The following is a 23576-nucleotide window of genomic DNA, read 5'->3' on the forward strand; positions in this document are numbered from 1 at the left end:
ATATGCACAGGGTAGAACTTCTGGAGGGTCAATTCCTTTTTTATCAACCCGAATGTTATTGGACAACATTGAACACGTAGAAGAATTTACATTTCTTATGAGATAATCATATACTTCTCTAGTTGCTTTTGCAAATAACTGCAAAACAGTACCGAATACGAATATGTTTGAAGAGGTGAAACGCTTTCTAAATTAAATATAAAATTCAAACTTAAAAAAATAGATGGTTAATGGCGCCCGATAATAAAATTTTAGGTGGTAAAAACGTTGAGAAAAATAACATAAAAATGTAAAATTTTGTCATCTTATACTCCTCTATCGAAATGTTTTTCTAATATTGGTGAAATAGTAAACTGATACTTTTTTTGTTCATAGGAAATGTTTTTAAAGTCCCACTGTTATAAAAAAAATGGACACCCTTATATTTTTTTATATGCACTATAAGGCGTATATCAAACGATTACAGTTAAACCGAAGCACCAAAAACTTTATTCAGTATAAAACATTGCTATAGAAATAAACATAACTTATATGCATGTGTCACGTTGTATATAAAAAATTAAAAAAACAACTTTAATTTCAACAAAAACTTATTTTACAAAAAAAGTTTTGTAAAATTTAAAAAAATACAAATTTTTTCATATAGAATTTGTAAACATTGTTTTCTAATTTAACACCCTGTATATTTTATATACATATATGCACTTGGCATCTATAACGCCAATCATCTAAGGTCTGTTTGATGAAAGAGGCACACTTGCTTCTCTATTAAGTTGAATAGTCAATTATCTGTTATATTCCGTTCTCCAAAAGATGGCGTTGTACCGCATGCGCGTTTTTGTTCAGTGGTACTCGATGTTAGCTGTCATGCAGGGCGTTTGCAGTGTTGGTTGATGAAAATCGGACAATTTTAAGTGAAAATAATAAAGATTTTCCATTATTATTAGGCTAAAAAGTCAGTGATAAGTGTGTGTGACCATATTTCGTCAAAGTAAGTATTAATTGGTCCCAATTCGAATGCCGAATACGCCGCCTCCTCTAGGCAATAATGGCTGCTTTTAGGTGTAGCCGTTTGATTACAAAATACGGTTTATTTGGACGAAAATTGTTATTTTAAATCGCTGATATGCTTCAGGATTCTGGAAGTTGTAAGATTTGCATTAATTATTCACAGTTTGGTAGTCAATTTAGTTAGAAAGACGATGGAACTGTTAAAACAATAGACATCCAACGTCAAGTGTTTTTTAAACAAGTGACAGTTTTTTCGACCCTATGTCAGTGAACTTTGTTGAAATTGGAGCACCAACCATGTCCAATGGGCTCAAACGAAGCCCGAAACAAATCGTTTCTCCTTTCGAATTCCTTCATTATTTATATTTTTGTTTTTCTCATATAACGCCCACCAAAGCACCAAAAATTAAATAATATTAACGCACATGAGCTTGGAATTATTAAAAATCGATTTTCAAGGAAACCTGTATTCGCAATGTCTATTTTTAAATTTTCCACATTTAAAGGGCATTTTTCTGAGAACAAGATTTATTCACATATTATTTGTTAACCATTATCATTTTGGGTTCAATTTAAAAATTGGGTAAATTTACTTAATGATGTTATGCAATGAATCATTTCTTTTTATATATACATATACACTACCAGTTGTCCTTCATAATGCATTTATGCGATAAAGTGTAATTAGTGTAAATAATGGCAAGTTCAGTAGTTTAGTCAGAATATTTAGTTCCATTTATCCTTGCTAAGTGGGTATTTAAATTTTTTTCCCATATGACAATTTAGGACATACCTGATTACAACTTGTAAAACTGGGAAGACAGGACTTTGGATCCTGTATTTACATTTGTGAACCCCTCCCTGAACTACTCGCTTATTAAGTTTATTGAAGGTCCAAATAATATTGAAAGAATGTGAAAAAACATTCCGAAATGCACTGGCAAACAAAGTTAGCATAATATCAAACATAACATGGTATTCAACACTTAAATGTAGGTTTTTAGCAATGTTTTGGCATAGGTAGTAGTAGAGTGACAGAAGTATTTGCTTATAGGTTCAAGTATAACAACTATAAATATATTATACTTGTCATCAAGCTTCTGAATAAAATCTCCATTACCCTTGACAGTAGGTCCGTCTTTTGCACTATCTTATAATAAATAGGTTGATAAAGACTTATAGTCTTGTAGAGTTATTTATATTGAAAATTTGGCAGTATTTGTATATGCACGCAATCTTTCATACTTTCATGTTAATAACTTTTAAATTTAACACAGATGCTAAACAACCCTGGAAACTTTAGGTATTACCTACCTTTTCTTCTGCATTTACATATAAAAAAGGGGTAAATAACTAGGAATCATAGATTATATCAGTTGGACAGGTCTTCTAGTTTATTCAGAGCAAAAGATAGTGAACTCAAAGTGCATAGTGCAGAGGTGAGTTATTGTCCAAAACAGTCAAAAACTACTTTCCACTCTAGTATGTACACATGCCATTTTTTTACAACCACATTAACTAATAGAAGTATAAAAGGAAAATATTTAATTACTTAAACCAGCCTGCTATTGAAAAAACATCACTCATCTAGGTTTCTTCTGAGAAGTCATCCTACTTCATAATTTTTGGGAAAATATTTAGGGCTATTAACAGAAACATGAAAGGAATTATTGATTTCCCCACACCCACTTTTATTGCTCCCTATTGTTTTACATTGACCCATTCAAGGACCTGGAAAACTACTTTGATATGAGTGACTTGACTTGACACTTTGGTGTGCCACTATGATTTTGTGAGCAATAAAGAATATACACAGATTTGCCTGAATACCATAAGAGTAAGCCACTATTCGGCAAATAGTTACATTTGTTTTAATGTTTCATTATTTTTAGATACAAATTTAAAAACCATACTATAAAGCAAATTTGGTATACTAAAATAAGTTTCTTTAGTTCCTTAGCCAGCTTGTTACTAAATAGTCTATTAAGTTTTTAGCGCGTCCAGGGACAGGTAAACCCTAGAAGCAGGGCCTTGATTAACTCCTTGCTGTTTACCATCAATCTAGTTTATAAACAATAACATGTGAATTTGTCTAATATATGTATATCTCTAATATCTCGAAGCTTACTTAAGGTTTTTTTTTATTATCATCCCTCATAATATCATTTTTGATTATTTTGCATTAACACTATTCATTTTAACCATACTTGGAATTTGCTGTTCTCACGATTTTAAACGGTTTCCAAAAAGTTTTGTCAATATGTTTTGATTAAAAAATGCCTATTATAAATTTGCGTTTTTTTTATTACAATCCATCATCGTTACAATATAGTCTTGTATCGAAATCTATCTCTTGAGGCTAGTTTGATTTAAATCCAACAAACAAGAGGCTTATTACATTGTTTAGGTTAAAGTTGGGTTAAATTACATTTTTTGCTTTTCAGGCCTTCTTTTGATTATTATTCATTTAATTAGATATTACTATTATATATTATTATTATTAATATTTATTTCTTAATTCATATTTATTGTTCCTACTTCTGGGTAAATGCTAAAACTGAGCGTTTAAAATCAAGGACGTTTTCAAAAAGAAATCTAAGAATAAACACAACGTTAAAAAGTACAGTCATTTTCTGTTCTTTTTATTAATTTAATTGAAACTTTTAACATTTTTTATTTAATTTCAGCATGAAACCCCTCTGGGCAACTAAATAACAGGGCAAATATTCCTAGAAAATACTAGAAGCAATATCGATATATGGGACGAACGACATCATTACTTGAAATTAAATAAAATATCAAGATTCTTGCTAGAGATTTAGGATTTTTTTCCATCATTTACCAAATTTCGTCACATTTCAAGCGTCCTTCTATATAATTTATTACGTGTAAACCAAAAAAATGTTTACTCTTGTTTTCATCCAGTATTTGGGTACCTCTCAACTTCAAGCCGAAATTCTTCACAACAAACAAAATTTCAATTGCACCTGTATACAAACTGCCTGAATAAATAAATTATAGGAAGGTGATAATTGCTTCAACAATCTCTTTTGTGTTAAAATTTTAGATAAGATTAAATCCATTTAGATAACCCTCCAGATAACCGCAACTTACAGGTCTTTAAAGCATCAAAACCACAATATTATGAAATAAAGTGGTTCTATGAACCCATCTAATCGCAAAACTTTCATCCTTATCCTGCTAAATTGATACGTATTATATATTATATATATGTAGGTACTTGAGAGCGTACTTCGCACTTCAATATAAAGTTGAAAGTTATTTAAATTCATTTTACTCCAGGGTTTCCAAAGCAATTTAAGGTTTGAAAACCTGTCTAAAGGTTAAGTATTACAGTTAATTAATATTAAGAGACAAATGCGAGTGGGCTGAAGGAGGATCATGTTAATTGAGCATTGTGAATGGAGCATTAGCCTATTAAATACTTAGATCCTAATAATAATTGATCTTCTCATAGTAGATGTTTGTATTTTGTAATAGTATATGCGAGAGTGTATGCAAAGTAAACTGTTAACACCTAACTTAGGTTGTTTATCTTTCCTCAAATATTGGTCTTCAATGTGGATTTAAGACTTTGCATGTGTAGAGATTATTTCAGGTTCTTTTATCTCGTATAGCCCTAGCGTGTTTAAACCAACAATGAAGTAAATACCTGAATGGATATTGATTGTATAATGCTTCACATAATGTGATACTTTACGATGCTCCGTGTAATTTGATTTAATTATTTACAATTGCTTGAGTAAGCTGAAATCTTCAAATACTTATCTAGTTCATTTTGACGGGGAATAAAAGATGAGGTCATCCGAGTGTCCATAAATTCATAAAACTTGATTAAACTCGAAGTGGAGCTGTGATCTACTTTTTTCCTAACACAGTTACGAATTTGTAAAATAAAAACATAGAAATTGGCGTTCTCTTGTTGGCAATATAATTTTTTTTATTAAGCTCATCCTGCGTTCTACGGACATGCGTTAAATTTAAACCTACAAGCGCTATTTATACTTTTTAATGACATTAAGCAGAGAGCCAGCCTATAGGCTTGTTGTTAAAGTGCGAATTCCTTCTGGATTAAATTAAGTGCGTGGCTGTTTAGTTTGAAGGATTTCCTCTAGAAAGCTTATTTTTTTTCCTGCAGCTACATTTGCTGTCCTAGTTTAGTATCAGTTTAAATTTCCTACAGGAAATTAGTTTAGGGGTATTTAAATATTGAAATAGTAACGTAACTTCGACACTTTGACAGTTCCAGGTCCCTTCCCTATTTGAGTCAGATCTCTAATGAATTTGTCCCGAAATTTCATTGACTGTTTTCCATTTTGGGCAGTCTTGCAGAGGCTACATTTACACTGTTTATTTTGCTTCTAATTTGTCGGTACAAAAGCGTTCTTCTCCTGCCAGGTGATGCATAAACTCGAGCACTTTCACCGGTTCAGCAACTTGTTTGTTTTGTTTAATCTCTTTAAATAATGACCCGAATACGGTTTTGGCGATGAGTCATTGATGAGCAGTATATGTCCTATAATGTTTTTCTCCCCCGGTATAAAAAGGTCCGCAATCATTTGGCAATCCTCAGGGCTGGCACGTACCGTTGGCGTCTAGGAGACTGCTCCTCGCGATCGATTCCATCGTTGCCCCAGGAGCCTTATGAAAACACCGAAAAAGACACTCAGAATTGCATTATTTGAACTAACAGTTATTCCTAACAGAGTCTATGATTTTTGTACAAATTCTGTATGTCATCTAGTAAAATAATTATTGAAATATTAGACAACAAAACAATAGATTGTTCAATAAGTAAAATGGCATTCTGATCTTGTCGCATAGCGCAGACATACATTTTCCTAAAGGACCGATATTATCGTGACACAGAATACTGGACGGGTAACACAGTTACAGTTACGGAATCCCCTCGATGTTGCGCGTCTTCCTCAGTCCTTTTGCAGCTGATTTTGACCTATCTACTAATAATTATGTTATTTCTACATTATGTACAAGTAGGTACAATTATTTTGTGGTTAATTGTGCTATAATGGAATTACAGGTAACCAGCCTTGCTGGTAAAATTGACCGAACATGACTACAGACATAAGCATAGTGCGGTGGGATCCCACCATACAGCAGCAGATTGAGGAGGACTATGAATATGACGGAGGCAACTCGTCTTCCAGGCTGTTCGAACGGTCCAGGATAAAAGCCCTTGCAGGTAAAGTGTTTGTTTAGTTGAGCGGTGTTTTTTTGGTTTGTATACTTAGTGCCTCCGTTTGCTCTCAGCTAATTCAAATCCATTTGCCCCCTATGAAGCGGTTTGAAATTTTGTCTTAAAGTGCGTTTTAAATTGGTTAAATATTTAGCTTTGGAACTGTGTAGATAATATTTGATGTTTTAGGGGAGATTGTTATTATTACTTCGAAATGCAGTGTAAAAAGGTGGTGTTAAGAGAAAGATATTTTTTTACGCAGGAAGAGAGGTTTACACTTTGAATAAAAATTCGATTGAAATCAGAGTTGTTTAGTAAATTTCCTATTGACGAAACTAAAATGCGGTTTTTTCGATGGTGTTTTTGACATTCCAGGCCTATAACTGCTGCACGGTACGTCGACGGTCAGTGATGATAAAAAAATTTTGCCACACCGTCGATTAAGTCATGTACCATTACCGTACAACATCTAATATTGACGATAAATAATAAATGAAATTGTTCATACTTGAGGTTTTTTTTTAATGTTCACCCTTTATGTCATTTGATTACAAAGAACTCTTTATGATATTTTCTTGTGGCCATAAAGTGATCCATCATAGTACTAGTACTGCAAAGAAGGTAAGTTTATAACCGTATTAGAATAAGGCAGGTAACATGTATTTTCTGTGAAACTAACACTGGTCTTGTTTTGAAAGACATAAATTTCTTTCAGGTGGTTGGCGTATTTCGAGGATGTGTTAATTGTGAGTTAAAAATTAGCATCAAACCCGACATAAAATGTTGTTTATAACCCGTATGTAATTAAATGTTATTAGACTCCTCCAAAATTTCACATTACTTGTTGTTAAATAAATATTATTGCTAACAAAGAGGATCGAAGCTATAAGACGTTATAACTTTTTGCTTGAGTAGCAGCATATGGTATTTCAGTTCAGTTTTTTATCAACTGTTGCCGAAGCTCCTGAAATTCGGGAAAACCATTTATTTGTGCGTTTAACGAGTTTTTTCTTAACTTATTTCAAGAAGGAGTCTGTATTGTTTTTCATTATGTTATTTTCGTTTTTCTCATCAGTTTCTCTCTTACGGGAATAGATTAGCTGCGTTACCAGAGCTAACAATCTGATCAAAATCTAATCTAGTAACGAATGAATAAACAAACTGTCCTATGCCCCACTGAATTCAGAGTAAAAATTAGGTTTATGATGCATCCTCATGAGCATAAAAAATCAGCATAATTGTTGTTGGCCCTGAAAAGCATTGGTTCCGAGAACGCTGCAACTTTAACATTACTCTCAGTTCTACACCCATGGGGTTCCACGATCGGAAAAAAATAACAAGAATTGGATATCCTTTCCGATATTTTTGGAGCTAGTGGAGTGTAGTCGAATTTTACATTTTATTACGTAACTTTGTCCCAATTTAATCGATTTCATAACACTTAAATAACCGAGAAAAAAATTATTTAACACAGAAAAAGATTAGAATTTTCTTGTTCAGAACACAAAGTGGTAAAATTGGCAAATAATTGTTGGACTGGAATAACTGGCGTAGTTTGACCGTCAACGGATTGATGACCATTGATTATAATAGCGAAGGCGACTGGTGACCTACTGAAACTAAAACGTATTTTTTACATTTTGATTAAACGGATAAATGAATATACCCTGTACCCTCAGTTGTGGGAAAAATACTGTCGGCTGCAGGTCTGTGATACCGCTTTGCTTGTTTGGATTTCGTCTTGTTGTCGATTTCGTTCTCCAAATTAGTATTTTGTGAAAATCATCCAAAAATAACTATTTCCCATTCAAAATTTTGGAACCCACTATTCACTTAAAAACTTACGAATTTCTTGATCCGCGAACAACCCTTAAATTCCGTTATTCAACCTTTACTAAATGTTAATTACTTGGCAGAGTTCACCAAGCATGCACGTTTGCTTGTTCTACCCTCTCTAAATTAAAACATTATCAGTAGTAAAGCAATATTTATCAAAAACCAAACCATTTCCTGCTGGTGAGTCCTGCAACGGAAAGCACACAATACTTTGTCATTGTGTTCTAGACATTTTAATGTAACTTTAGTGAGTAAAAGTGCTACAGATGGACACTCTCTTCTTGAATAAAATCGAAACTGACTGTCAATATTTTGATAAGTTTGTTTGCGACCTTCGAGGTAAATAGATATCTCAATTTGTTTATAATGAATTCCAAGATGAATACGTAATGCGAAGCATGTAGCAGAAACGCAATTACTCATTTATTTATTCCCGATAAAATTGATATTGTGCGTAAAATCTACTATTATCTGGACCCTTAGCGCCTGCTGCCGAATTTCCATAAATAAATGATGAAATGGCACTGTATTGCTAAGGATATAATTATCCTGCCCATTACACTCAAGGAGACACATTTATATACTTCCTGCACTTGGCTATCCCATATTAAGACAACCTACTTATTATTACTTGTTGAATTACGTTAATAATGCCATCACTGCATAGCCATGTGCTCTGAATTTTAATTAGGTCTTGTTAAAGTGCCTCTAATAGATAGGCCCACATGACTTGCTCGAAAAACATCCATTGGAACCTACATAGTGTCCCGGAAAGATAGGTTCTAAAGAAATCCGCGAATTCCTAATTTATTGTAATAAAATATTGTTCAATATCTTGTTAAAGAAACTGAATAAACTAAAACTAGCTTTAGGTGAAGACGGTCCGAGTGAAGTCGATTAACCTACGATGTCGCCTGTATAAAAAAAATGATTTATTATCACTAGTGATGTAAAATTCTCGAGAAATGGCGAAACATATCGAAATGTGGTTCTCGTGGGGCCGTGGCACTAATGTCAGTTTTCTTTCCAGATTTCAAGAATATTTTTTAATTTAATCGACGTTCTTGTTTCTTTCAGATGAGAGGGAGAGCGTTCAAAAGAAAACCTTTCAAAAATGGGTAAATTCGCATTTAGTACGCGTAAATTCGCGCGTTCACGACCTTTACACCGACCTCAGGGACGGCAAAAATCTTATTAAATTGTTAGAGGTCTTATCCGGAGAGCGTTTGCCGCGTCCCACCAAAGGAAAAATGAGAATTCACTGCCTTGAAAATGTCGATAAAGCACTGCAGTTCCTCAAAGAGCAAAGGGTTCACCTAGAAAATATGGGTTCGCACGATATCGTAGATGGAAACCCGAGACTGTCATTAGGTCTCATATGGACTATAATCCTGCGCTTCCAAATTCAGGATATTACGATCGAAGAAACGGACAACCAAGAAACCAAATCGGCTAAAGATGCTTTGCTGCTTTGGTGCCAAATGAAAACTGCTGGTTACAATAACGTAAATGTGAGGAACTTCACTACTTCTTGGAGAGATGGACTGGCTTTCAATGCTCTAATCCACAAACACCGGCCAGATTTGATTCAGTTCGAAAAATTGTCAAAGTCTAACCCAATTTATAACTTGAATAATTCCTTTAATGTTGCCGAAGACAAACTTGGACTTACGAAATTGCTCGACGCAGAGGACGTTTTCGTTGAACAACCCGATGAAAAATCCATAATCACCTATGTTGTCACCTATTATCACTACTTCAGCAAAATGAAGCAAGAGACTGTGCAAGGTAAACGTATTGGCAAGGTAGTGGGCATTGCCATGGATAATGACAGGATGATCAAAGAGTACGAGAGCCTTACCAGCGACCTCCTAGCTTGGATCGAAGCCACAATTTCAGCTCTTGGGGAACGCGAGTTTGCTAATAGTTTAGTAGGTGTACAACAGCAACTTGGACAATTCAGCAATTACAGAACCGTGGAAAAACCACCGAAATTTGTTGAGAAAGGCAATCTAGAAATCCTTCTCTTTACTCTTCAATCAAAGATGAGGGCAAACAACCAACGTCCTTACACTCCTAGAGAAGGAAAAATGATTTCGGACATAAATAAAGCTTGGGAGAGGTTAGAAAAAGCAGAACACGAACGAGAATTAGCTCTAAGGGAAGAGTTGATCAGACAAGAGAAGTTGGAGCAGTTGGCTGCTAGATTTAACAGGAAGGCGAGTATGAGAGAAACCTGGTTGAGTGAAAATCAACGTCTGGTATCTCAAGACAACTTCGGAAGAGATTTGGCAGCTGTGGAAGCAGCTGCAAAGAAACATGAGGCAATTGAGACAGATATCTTTGCTTATGAAGAACGTGTGCAAGCTGTAGTGTCCGTTGCCGCAGAATTGGAAGCCGAAAATTATCACGACATGGAAAGAATCAACGCAAGGAAAGAAAATGTCCTACGCCTATGGAATTATCTTTTGGAATTGCTTAGAGCTCGTAGAAATAGACTAGACCTCTCTTTGCAGCTACAACAGAACTTCCAAGAGATGTTGCACATTTTAGATGCCATGGAGGAATTGAAAGCACGATTGTTGATTGACGATTTGGGCAAACATCTCATGGGAGTAGAGGACCTACTACAGAAACACAACTTGCTGGAAGCCGACATCAATATTCTCGGCGAAAGGGTGAAAGCTGTTGCTAGTCAGAGCCAGAAATTCGTTGACGTTGAAGGAGACGAGGGATACAAACCGTGCGATCCTCAGCTGGTTTTGGAGCGAGTTCAGCAACTGCAAGAGGCCTATGCTCAACTCGTAAGGCTAGCAGTAGAGCGGCGATCTAGATTAGAAGAGAGTAGAAAACTGTGGCAATTCTATTGGGATATGGCCGATGAGGACAACTGGATTAAGGAGAAAGAGCAAATTGTTTCTACCTCAGACATTGGACACGATCTCACTACCGTTAATCTTCTCCTCAGCAAACACAGAATTTTGGAGAACGAACTCTCCGCTCACGAACCTCAGCTTGAGGCGGCCCTTAGTGTAGGAGAAGAACTGATCCAATCTGGCCACTTTGGGGCCAAGGAAATACAAGATAGGCTCTCCGAAATCAGAGAAGCCTGGAAGCATTTGCTCGACTTGGCTGCTTATCGTAGGAAACGTCTTGAAGAGGCTGTTGATTATCACCAGTTGTTTGCTGACGCCGACGACGTTGATATTTGGATGCTTGATACGTTAAGGTTGGTCTCCAGTGAAGATGTAGGCCGCGACGAAGGCAATGCCCAATCGTTACTTAAAAAACATAAAGACGTTACTGATGAGCTCAAGAATTACGTCAGTATTATTGACAGTTTGCATCAACAAGCCGAAGCCTTGGGTCCTGAAGTGGCCAACTCCCCCGAAGTATCGCAAAGACTCGCCTCCATCGATAGCCGCTACAAGGAGCTGTTGGAGCTTGCTAAACTTAGAAAACAGCGTTTACTTGACGCTTTGTCTTTGTATAGATTACTCTCGGAGAGCGATGGCGTGGAACAATGGATTAGCGAGAAAGACCGTATGTTGCAAACTATGATTCCAGCTCGGGACATCGAAGACGTCGAGATCATGAAGCACCGCTACGACGGGTTTGAGAAAGAGATGAACGCCAATGCTTCGAGAGTTGCCCTGGTCAATCAACTGGCAAGACAACTGCTGCACGTAGAACATCCCAATTCAGAACAAATCACTGCCAGGCAAAATCAACTTAACCAGAAATGGGCGGAACTTCGTGAAAAGGCCGATGCTAAACGCGACGAACTCAGTTCCGCTCATGGAGTGCAAACCTTCCACATCGAATGCCGTGAAACAACTACCTGGATCGAAGATAAGGTCAGGATTCTCCAGGAAACTGATAGTTTGGAAATGGATCTTACTGGAATCATGACGTTGCAACGACGCCTCTCCGGAATGGAAAGAGACTTGGCTGCAATTCAGGCCAAACTCAATTCCCTTCAGAAGGAGGCTGAAAAGATCGAGGATGAACATCCCGAAGAAGCAGCTGTCATTAGAGAGCGCATTGTACAAATTCAAGTTATCTGGGAAAGATTAACACAGATGCTCAAAGAGAGGGACGCCAAATTGGAAGAAGCTGGTGATCTTCACAGGTTCCTCAGGGATTTGGATCACTTCCAATCTTGGCTTACAAAAACTCAAACTGATATTGCGTCAGAAGATACTCCCAATTCATTGCCTGAAGCTGAAAAGCTCTTGTCTCAACATCAAGCTATCAGAGAAGAAATCGATAATTACACCGATGACTATACCAAGATGATGGATTATGGTGAGAAAATTACCGCAGATCCAAGTACACAAGACGATCCTCAGTACATGTTCTTGAGGGAGCGTCTAAAGGCATTGAAAGATGGCTGGGATGAAATTCACCAAATGTGGGATAACAGACAGCATCTTCTCTCGCAGTCTTTGAGCTTGCAGTTGCTTGAACGCGATGCCCGCCAAGCTGAAGTCATTCTTAACCAACAAGAACACACTCTCAGCAAAGACGAAACTCCGACCACCCTCGAGCAAGCCGAAAACCTTCTCAAGCGTCACGAGGCCTTCTTGGCAACTATGGAAGCCAACGATGACAAAATCAACACTGTTGTCGAATTCTCGCGAAGACTTTGTGACGAAGGGCATTTCGCCACTGATAAGATTGGCAAACGCGCTGATAATTTGGATGAGCGTCGTCTTGCCAACAAGGAGAAGGCACACGCTCTGTTTGAGAGATTGCGAGATCAATTGGAACTTCATCAGTTCTTGAGAGACTGCGACGAATTAGGAGAATGGATCCAGGAGAAGCACATTACTGCCCAAGACGAGACTTACCGGTCTGCGAAGACCGTGCATTCTAAATGGACTAGACACCAAGCCTTTGAAGCTGAAATTGGTGCCAACAAGGAGCGATTGCACAATTTGGAGCGTGCAGGAGAAGAATTGGCTAAAGAGAAGCCGGAGTATGCCAACATTATTAAACCTAAGATTGAGGAACTTACGGATCAGTTCGATGTTTTGGAACAAACCACTAAGGAAAAGGGTGAACGACTGTTTGACGCTAACCGCGAGGTACTCATTCACCAAACTTGCGACGATATCGACTCATGGATGAACGAACTCGAAAAACAAATCGAAAGCGACGATACTGGTTCCGATTTGGCTTCTGTCAATATTTTGATGCAGAAGCAGCAAATGATCGAAACTCAAATGGCTGTTAAAGCTAGACAAGTAGATGAATTAGAGAAACAAACCAAACACTTGGAGACTGCAGCTCCCGACAAAGACATCAACGAAATTAAAGTTAAAAAGACCAAGGTCGAAGAAAGATTCCAACTCCTTAAACAACCGCTTATTGAAAGGCAAATTATACTGGAGAAGAAGAAGGAAGCTTTGCAGTTCAGAAGGGACATTGAAGACGAGCTACTTTGGATATCGGAGAAAATGCCCCTTGCCACTTCCACCGAGTACGGTAACAATCTCTTCCAAGTGAACACCTTGCAAAAGAAAAACCAGTCTCTGCAAACTGAAGTAGATAATCACGAGCCACGCATCAACACCGTGTGCAACAATGGCCAAAAACTGATTGACGAAGGCCACGAAGACTCAACTGAATTCAGCAGACTCATCAACGAGCTACACAAGGCGTGGCAAGAGCTTAAAGATGCCATTGATAGACGTAGAGAATACCTGCAGAGAAATGAGCGGGCTCAGCAATATTTGTTCGATGCCAACGAGGCTGAGAGCTGGATGAGCGAACAAGAATTGTATATGATGGTGGAAGACCGGGGCAAGGATGAAAGTAGCGCCAGGAATTTCATGAAGAAACACGAAAGTCTCGAAGCCGCCGTTGAGGCCTATGCTGACACCATAAGAGGTTTAGGCGAAACTGTAAAAGCATTAACTGCGGAAGGTCATCCATTGGCCGAGCAGGTCACCGTAAAACAATCCCAACTTGACAAATTGTATGCGGGTCTTAAAGATTTAGCCCAAGAAAGACGCGCCAAATTGGACGAAGCTTTGCAACTCTTCCTTCTTAACAGAGACGTCGGTGATCTTGAACAGTGGATCGCGGATAGGGAGGTCGTGGCCTCTTCCCACGAACTTGGTCAAGACTATGACCACGTAACTCTGCTTTGGGAACGTTTCAAAGAATTCGCTCATGACACGGAGACTATTGGTAGTGAAAGAGTTGCCGCTGTTAATGATATTGCGGATTCGCTCATCGCAGCTGGACATAGTGATTCAGCCACAATAGCAGAATGGAAGGATGGCCTAAACGAAGCATGGACGGATCTGTTAGAATTAATAGACACACGTACGCAAATGCTCGCGGCGTCCCGGGAACTGCATAAGTTCTTCCATGACTGTAAGGACGTCCTGAGCCGAATTATAGAGAAACAGGTGGCGATGTCGGACGAATTGGGACGCGACGCCGGCTCAGTTTCAGCATTGCAACGTAAACACCAAAATTTCCTGCAGGACTTGTTGACCCTGCAGAGCCAAGTACAGCAGATCCAAGAAGAATCTGCCAAGTTGCAGGCTAGTTATGCCGGTGATCGAGCCAAGGAGATCACCAATAGAGAACAGGAAGTTGTATCTGCTTGGGCCAATCTACAGCTGGCCTGCGATCAACGCAGGGGCAAATTGGCCGACACTGGAGATCTATTTAAATTCTTTAATCTGGTCAGGACTTTGATGCAATGGATGGACGATGTCGTTCGACAGATGAACACTAGCGAGAAACCTCGTGATGTTGGCGGCGTGGAATTGCTGATGAGCAATCATCAGAGCCTTAAAGCGGAGATCGATGCCAGAGAGGACAACTTCACTTCGTGCATAAACCTGGGTAAGGAACTGCTGAGCCGGAACCATTATGCCAGCGCTGAAATCACCGACAAACTGGTTACTTTGAACAATCACAGGCAAGGAGTAGTGCAACGGTGGGATGAAAGGTATGTACAATGCTTTTGTTCAGTGTGTTCGTTTGATCTGGACTCAATTTGAAACGTTTATAATTTAGGTCTCCATTTAGCAGCACGTTTTACGCTCTACTATCGAAGCTTCAGTGTGCTCTATCTGGCACATGTGAAAATTCTTGGATTTCAGGCATATCTTTAAAGCAAGTTTTTCCTTGTTTTGATCCAAAAAAGAGTGCCTTAATAAAGCAGGTCCCCCTAAAATTGCGCGTTAAGTTTAGGAAGCGTTCTGTATGTTTACCGCTGGCAGAAAATGCACACTGGAACTTTGATGGAAAAAACATAACTTGATGCTCAACTTTAATTAAAAAAAAAGTGATATGAATTTAATATGGAATTCAGAAAAAAAAACAAATGCAGTGCAAATCTTGTTGATTTGGGAAAAATATGTTTTCTTAGATGGGAAAACCTGCAACTTATCCTGGAAGTATACCAGTTCGCACGGGACGCAGCTGTTGCTGAAGCATGGCTGATCGCCCAAGAGCCATACTTGATGAGTACAGAACTAGGACATACCATTGACGACGTGGAAAATTTGATCAAGAAACACGAAGCATTTGAGAAGTCTGCAGCCGCTCAAGAGGAGAGATTTAGTGCATTGGAAAGATTGACCACGGTAAGTGATAAATTTTCTTTGTTCATGCCTTGTATGTGTCGTTTTATGTTGGTGGTAGTGTTATTTTTGAGTTTTGGTTGAAACCATGGCATGGGCTCTTAAATCTGAGAAGGGTACGGTGTTCCTCAATTTGAAACCGTTTCCCGGAACATTGACGCTGCCGTTAGTAAACCGTGAAAACTATGAATGATGGGTTTGATATCGAATATTGACAGATTTCTAACATCTGGATTTGTAACCTCATGCCGGAGATTTTTGTATCTCTGGATAATAAGAAAAAATCGAGGTGGGCAGAAGAAAGTAACATTGTAATAAAGTAGTAAATCACCAACAAATCCTAAACTTTTAATTTATACTCAGCACGGAACCCATTAAGTCACCTTGAATAAAAGCCGTAAATAATATCTGAAATTCAAAAATAATTTTGTGAATTTGACACAGATCAATGTCTCTAAATTATTGAAAGTTCTAACTTGTTGCCCTACTCAGTCGATTCTTTCGTTAGTAGAGATCATCTTTAACCTCCAGAAATACATGTTCATGGGTTCATCAACGAAGTTTGATATGTTAATTGTATGCAATTGATTAATGTCTTAGTAACCATTTAGATATGCATGTTGTTTGTTTTTAGCTAGAATCAGGAGTTGGGTATTCCATTTCGCTCACTTCTACTCTCTCTTTATCGCATTGTGACTTTGCCATCAACATCCCCAATTCTGCCAATCCCAAACCCGTCAAAAACCGTCATTATTCGAAAGAGCTTAATCAAAATATAATAAGAAACATCATTTTAAGTTCGGATAAGTTTTACAATACTAGACAATATTGTCGAAGGAGGTTTACTTTATATGGCTGCGAAAAATACTTTCCAGGTCAATTTAATAGTGCGAATTGTCTTCAAAAGAGTTTTTTGCATAGCACTAATCGGGGTAATGATTCATTTCACAGTAGTGATTATCTTAAAATACATTGTAATTTTTTTTTAATAAAAGAAAAGGGGGATTATTGCAATACGATGGGTTTTGACGAGATTTGGGGTAAACGATTTGGCGATGTTAATATCTCAGTGGTAAGTACAAGCTGAGTAACATTGGTCTATTGGCATGTTTATTAATATTAATATAAATAAGTAATTAACATTGCTTGTGATTGTTTGCACGATTGCACGAAGAATTAGATTTACTTTATACAAGGTTTTACGTTCTGGGCCAAGAACTAGGTAAAAAAAAACTTTCATTAGGATTATTCTCTGTTTTTTTACCAATTATTTAGTTCCAAATTATTAATTAACTGATAAGTTCAATATCAAGTTAGTTTCCATAGAAACAAAGAATCTGACCAATACTAACATTCTATGGAAATATGCTTGCAGTTAAAGGTAATAGCCCATTATTAGCTTGACCCTTGGGGCCATTCAACCTTCTTACTTAGCTCTGGGATATACAGGGTATCTCTTTCAACTGGTACATACCACTACCGTTGTCTTGGTAATGGAAAGGCCAAGTTGCTCAATCACGACTTAAGTTCAGTTCTCTTACAACCGACCCTCGTACCCAAGGTATTTCCTGTACATACATCGCAAAGTTGAGGGCATTTTCCTCGAGTCACGTTAAGAAAAAAATGTATTTCGTTTTCGAAATGCAGAATGCTGAATTTTTAAAAATAAAAATTATTCTTCCATTATTAAGAAAAAATGCATCAGCCGATTTGATTGAAATTTTAAGCTCTTTGAAAACGATATGATCCTGCGTGTTTTCCAAGAACCAGAGTTCGATAGAAATTTCAAAAGCATGCCCACGAGGCCGAAATTGTACACAAAAATAACAGCTTCCGGTAGATTGTGGCAATTTTAATGGAAATTCAATTATCTATCTCTTGATAATTTTCCATATTTCGTTTCGTTTTCGAGTTTAAAATCAATTCACGGTGACCCAACAAAATTTGGCCTGAGTGCCTTGGGCGGCAGTTTACATAAGTTCCAATTAAATAAATAAAAGTAATATAAAACTTTCTCCGATCTATAGTTTGAAATTCGCGAAATGAAACGTCGTGAGGCCGCCGAAGCCGAAGAAAGTGCTCGTAGAGAAAGGGAAGAAGCTGAACGAAGAGCTGCGTTGGAAGCTGCCTCTAGACCTAAGGAACCAGAATCTACTTCTGCGGATCGACCAGACGCAGGTGCAGCTGCCTTCGAGGAGAGACCAGGTGAGAGAAATTTTTATTACCTATTTGCTTTTATGGAAATATTTAACGAGAAAATTAAGTAAATACGATATTTTTAATTATCTCGCAAGCAGCTTCTGGTGTGCAGAGATCTTCTATAAAAGCTGTTTCATCTGGTGAAGGTAATTCTTTATAATGTATAGCTGGACCACTATATGTAACTCCAAATCTTTTTATTATCTACTATTGGCTTCAATACTTTTTACTAGTAACAAATAACATTACCCTAGCACTATGTTATAGATCTTCAACCTGTACATAGACGGCACAGATTAATAATATTGCCAAATTTGCAAGTCTTGGTTATGGTATTTCTAGTCGGAGCCCTATTATTGCTGATTTCTGACTTTATTTTTACAATAATCCTGTTTTCTTATCCTTCGAACCTTAACAATTGGCTTGGCTCGCGTACTTCATTAACGTCCTGTGTAAACAGTGTTTGTCCGCAATAAGTACAATAATTTTGACTGGCTGTAGAACTTGTCAAGGGCAACAACTTTCTTTAACACTTTTTTTTTATCATCCCCTCGTTATCAAGGTAAAGTTTAAGATAGTTTTGAACAAAATTCACTACCCGGCACTGGCATATTCGACTGAACGATAAATATTCCAAAAAAACTGCAAAAAAAAGTCGGCAGGTTTTTGCACTTACACCGAATTCTTGACGTCTGAAATGTGTTATGATTATTGGGACCTTATTTTTCAAATTGCAACGCAAAATTTACTTATCTAATTTTCTGAAGATGTTGAATCACGTACACAAAGGTGCGTTCATTAAGACCTTGACCACTAAGAAACTTTGGCAAATGGAACCTGCGAGCTACGGCAGCGGGTTTCACTGGAGGCACTATATGCCGAAACCACATTTGTGTATTCACTATTTGAAAAATGAATCCTTTTAACAGATTTAAATTGCTTGTCGAACCACCGAACGTGAACAGCGACCGGCTGCGTTTCAAAATAATTTTATTTGTGGACGCAGGTACCCATAGCAGCACAGCAGTGCAATCTCTGACCTTTTTTGTTGAAAAATAGTTCTAATTCAGCAACAAGAATCATTGGCGTATCATGAATTCTAGGAAACAAAACCCAAAAATGAAAAAGTGGTTTTCGAGAAAATGTTATCCTTTACGAGATCTCTCACTATTTTAAATTAATGTACTTAGTTCTGATCACTGTATATTCAGTCACACTCTCGTCAATTGGACCCGGAAACACCTGTTGTTTTTTAAACTTTAAATTTATTTTCAACTTTCGTATCTTCAAGTTTAATTGTCACTTCATTTTTTCCCTTACTTTGACCTGAAATTTAACACAATGCTAATAAGGTGCGTTCAAGGATCTCAATAAATAATCTAATACATATAAACGCAAAATATTTAATAAATGTCTCTTATTCTTCACGATTGCTAAAAATAGAACACATACGTCTACTCTAATCGTTACTTTAACACTATAAATATTCGCATTTAATGGTAAGTAGAACGCAGTTTTTACGCCTTTGCTTAGCATTGCTTGAAGAATCTGTAAATTATGGGCTACTGCATGATACGTTTGTTAATATAACGATTTTAAGTTGTTAAATTGTGTAGTAATAGGTATAAGGTGTGTCTTCATGTCGCAGACATATTTTGATGCAAATGAAGTGGTATATATTTTGTATTTAACGTAAAGTGGTAATTGCTGGTTGAAAGCAAAATGCACAGAAGTTTTCAAATGGATTTCATTAAAATGTAAACATTTTTTGATGCTTTGATTTGAAAATTTCATTGCTCTTTTCGTTTACCCATATATCAAAGTTCGTAAAAGAATTGAAATATTTAAATAAGTAAAGATACTAGTTCCCAGGATTGAATAATTGGGAAAAATGCGTGACATGCAGTTCTTTAAATGTAAGAAAAAGCGGGGTTTATCGTATTTCGACATGTATAATCTTCTATAATTTTCTAAAAAAATTATTTTAGCAAAGTCGAGGCAGCAGATCATGGAATGTTCGTTGTCGGCCTGTCGATCTCCATTTCTTCTGAAGCTGTCTATAGGCCAGATTCTCCTTTCTGGGCTGTAAAACGTTTCTCAGGAAAATATTCTTAAAACTAGGGCGTAGTTCTTACCCAGAAAATGAATAATAAACGAAATTTTCCAAGATTCGATCCTCTAAACACTAAAGTTACGCAAAAAGTATGAAAGTAAAATTTTTCTATTACTAAGCGATTCCTAATTAAATACAAATGGAGGATAAATAACATCATTATAGTTTTACGGAATAATCCGAGTTATTATCATTACCATGCTATCACCGTAATAAGGTTACTACCTGTGGATTAAATAAACCAAGAAAATTCATTTTGACATACGTATTTTATTAAATTTACAATAGATTTCTACGTCCTAGTGCATGACAGTATTTAACTAACGCATGAGCATGTTATTCTGTAGTGCATGGAGTGCAGCCACGTCCTCAAACAATAGCGAGCACGCCTTCACCTCCTAAGCCCAGTCCTAGGGCACACACACGTAAGTAATTCCATTTTAAATCCTTGTAAGGGGATTTCTGGATAGTTTTTACGTTAATAATATTGACGTCTTCCATTGCTTCAGTGTCATTTTTAGTATTTGAGTTGTTGAATGTATAGGTGGGAGTAAGTGGCAAAAATCATTCATGACCCCTACAAAAATTTCTTTCATACTTCTCAATCGCGATCCTCAGTGAAGATCTAAGCGATTGAGATTTATTTAAAAATTCTAAGTCAAGTATAGAGATTTGCTTTGATTTGTCAGCTCTTCTAGAGATCTTCATGAAGGTTTATATTTAGCAAAAACTGTATATTTCCCAAACTCCTGAAAAATTATTTCAAGATATAAGGTTCTTCAGATATGGCAGAGAATTATTGATTTTTTCCTCGCGTAAATCTATTGTTAACTAAAATTTTACACTTTGCAAAGAGACTACAGCGTCGAAGTATTATTTACTGACATTCTTAAAATCCGTAAATTTATAAATTAATGATTGCAGTCACCATATTGTCTTCCTGCAGATGGGGTAACGCCAAAGAACTTCATTTTATATACATATTGCGGAAACTCAAATTTGACACTACAAAATTTATTTTCGGCGTATTTTGACGCCCGCACGAGTGCACACTCCAGAGTAATATGGCCGACATTTTTATGTTGTGTATGTTTTATTATTACGATGAGTAGTAACGTTTTAGACAGCCGCAGATAGCAGTTGGTGACCAAATTGCAGTACCTAAATTATTTTTGCCAATTATTCCTTCCGTTTTGAAATTTCATTTGCTTTTGTGTTTTGTATTATGGCTTTACCCGTTTGTTTGCTTGTTTGGATTAAGTGTCCCGATCAGACGAAAAAGCTAAACGGAAAGACAGGTCCCGCAGCAAGTCGCCCTTCCGCAGTTTTAGATGGAAGAAGAGCAGCCCCAAGACTCACTCGGGTGCCCACAGTGATGACGAGGGGGTTTTGGCCTCTCGACAAGGTAGCTTTGGTAATTCGTTTTATTAGATCCACAGAAAAGGTTATTTGTTCTTGTCTTAGATGGGTAATACTTGTTAATCTGTGCGTCTTTGTCAGTGATTATTCTAGCCGTGTAAAACGACCCTTTAAAATTAGTAATAATTGGTATGGTTTTCAAACAGATCTGTTGTTAATGAATATAATTTGTGTAGAAGGCTCTAGCCCAGATGAGGACGGTTTTGAAGGCAGTTTGGTGAGAAAACACGAATGGGAGAGTACCACTAATAAGGCAACTAACAGATCCTGGGACAAGGTACTTCCTGAATCGAAATTCTTTATTGCCCTTTTTTCGCTACAAAAAAATGTATGTCCAGGTTTACCTGGTACTTAGAGGAAGTCAATTGGCGTTTTATAAAGATTCCAAGACAGCTAAGACTACCCCTGAACAAAGATTCAAAGGAGAAACTGCCTTGCAGCTCCATGGGGCCACCGCATCGGTTGCCTCAGATTACAAGAAAAAGAAGCATGTTTGGAGATTGAAGTAAGTTTTACTTCGGGATTCTCACTGTCGTCGGGGTATAATTTTTCAATGCAGTTTATGTCCAAGCAATTACATGACCCGATATTTTTCTTTTTTCTGTAAACACGTACAGTTTTTGCTTGTACGTGTATGGCTTAGGCGAAGATGGTATAAAACTCCTTTTGCAATGACTGTTCGGCCGTGAATTAATTCAATACCTTTACTATATTCAATTATTTTATAGAGACTCGTTATTGCAACCCTTTCATAGCCTTGGACAAAAATGTAACTGCTACGAATTAGAAGTCATGTTGAGCAGTGTATTAAATGTGGTTGTTAGTCTTTATTTGTATATATTTGTAATTTTCCAGATTGGAAAATGGTGGAGAATTCCTTTTCCAAGCCCAAAACGACGCCGAAATGAACACGTGGATCTCGCACATCAATGCGCACGCAGATACGACCGCGTCGGGACCGTCCCGTTCCCAAACGCTTCCCGCCTCTGCGCAGAAGGAGGACCAGAAACGGCGCAGCTTTTTCACACTGAAAAAAACATAAAATAAGTTAATCGGAGATTAAGGTGAGTAACCGTCAGACCTCAGCAGTGTTAAGTAAATTGAAAAATTGAATTTCAGGTTTTTTAATTGAGCTACTTCTTTCATCACTAATCCTACGCTTTACCTGATTGAACCCCCAACAGTCAGACTATTCTTCGCTCCTGTTTTTGTATTAGCGTTGTCTAGAGTTAAAAAATTTATATTTTTCTCTTAGAATGCACTATATATTTAGGAAGTTAATTGTATAGCAACGGTTGTATGGTGTGATTTGGAAGGAGCATAATACTGTAGAGGTGCACCTGGAGGTCAGTGGAATGGCATAGGGTTGAGTGTGTGGTGCGTTTTCTTACATTTTAGGTAGAGAAACGAAAGGCAAAAAAGTCTGGAGCGGGGTTATAAGGAGTAATTCTTATATGCTAATTTTTATGCCAGTGTTATTCATTAATAAACTCATTGCAAAATTACTTCGTATTACGTGTTAGGCGTGTGCCTAGTATTGTATAACGAACCATCCAAATCGTCTTGTTCTAGAAGCGGATGGAAAGTAATCCCTAAATATATCCCTACAGATAAGGCCAACTTATGTGCTATTAATTTATTAGAAAGAGACATACACGAAAATAATATGAATTGGCAACATATATGCGTATGAGGGTGGCATCTTAGTTGGTCTCGTTCGTAACTAACCGAATAAAAAGTAATCCAATTATTGTATTATGAAATGTGTATTTTTGTGTTACGTTCTTCTTTAAATTTTTTATTTTTTGTTGCTACAGTTTATATTTAAGGCTTTGCTTAGCGAGCTAAGTTGACAAGTCATATTTATATTCGAAGACGTCTTTTATTTGTACTTTGTAGAGTTACGTCTATTTTACATATTGTCGCTTTTAAAATGGAGTTATATTAAATAAAGTAAATATTGTTTTTGGTATAATTTTCGTGCAGTTACAAAGCTCTATTCCGATCCCCTTCCGTATCTTTAAAATGGCAAATTTATTCAAATATTTAAACAATTATGAAAATATTCACACGGTAGTATAAAAACAAATTTTAAAAAAATAGGTATAATTTTATTAAATTAATTAACAATAATACTTCAAGATCGGTTAAGGATTCACGTTTTCAAAAA

General features: G+C 36.9%; 1 protein-coding gene across 7 annotated transcripts; it reads left to right on the forward strand.

The window, feature by feature from the left end:
- The first annotated feature begins 852 nt into the window (after positions 1-852).
- Positions 853-23381, forward strand: beta-Spec (spectrin beta chain). 7 transcript variants are annotated; one of them, XM_066291181.1, is made up of 11 exons: positions 853-991; positions 6074-6235; positions 9143-15038; positions 15462-15678; positions 17703-17880; positions 20335-20412; positions 21249-21401; positions 21583-21683; positions 21745-21911; positions 22262-22470; positions 22526-23381. In XM_066291181.1, the coding sequence occupies exons 2-10, from the start codon at positions 6106-6108 to the stop codon at positions 22446-22448; spliced, it is 7107 nt and encodes a 2368-aa protein (XP_066147278.1). In that variant the 5' UTR covers positions 853-991; positions 6074-6105; the 3' UTR covers positions 22449-22470; positions 22526-23381. The 7 variants fall into 7 exon arrangements, with proteins under 7 accessions (XP_066147278.1, XP_066147280.1, XP_066147283.1 ...); XM_066291183.1 differs by having other exon boundaries at positions 21249-21392; XM_066291182.1 differs by lacking the exon at positions 853-991 and adding an exon at positions 5916-6026.
- The last annotated feature ends 195 nt before the right edge of the window (positions 23382-23576 follow it).

The sequence above is a fragment of the Euwallacea fornicatus genome, chromosome 16, assembly GCF_040115645.1.
Source record: "Euwallacea fornicatus isolate EFF26 chromosome 16, ASM4011564v1, whole genome shotgun sequence".
Lineage (NCBI taxonomy): Eukaryota > Metazoa > Arthropoda > Insecta > Coleoptera > Curculionidae > Euwallacea > Euwallacea fornicatus.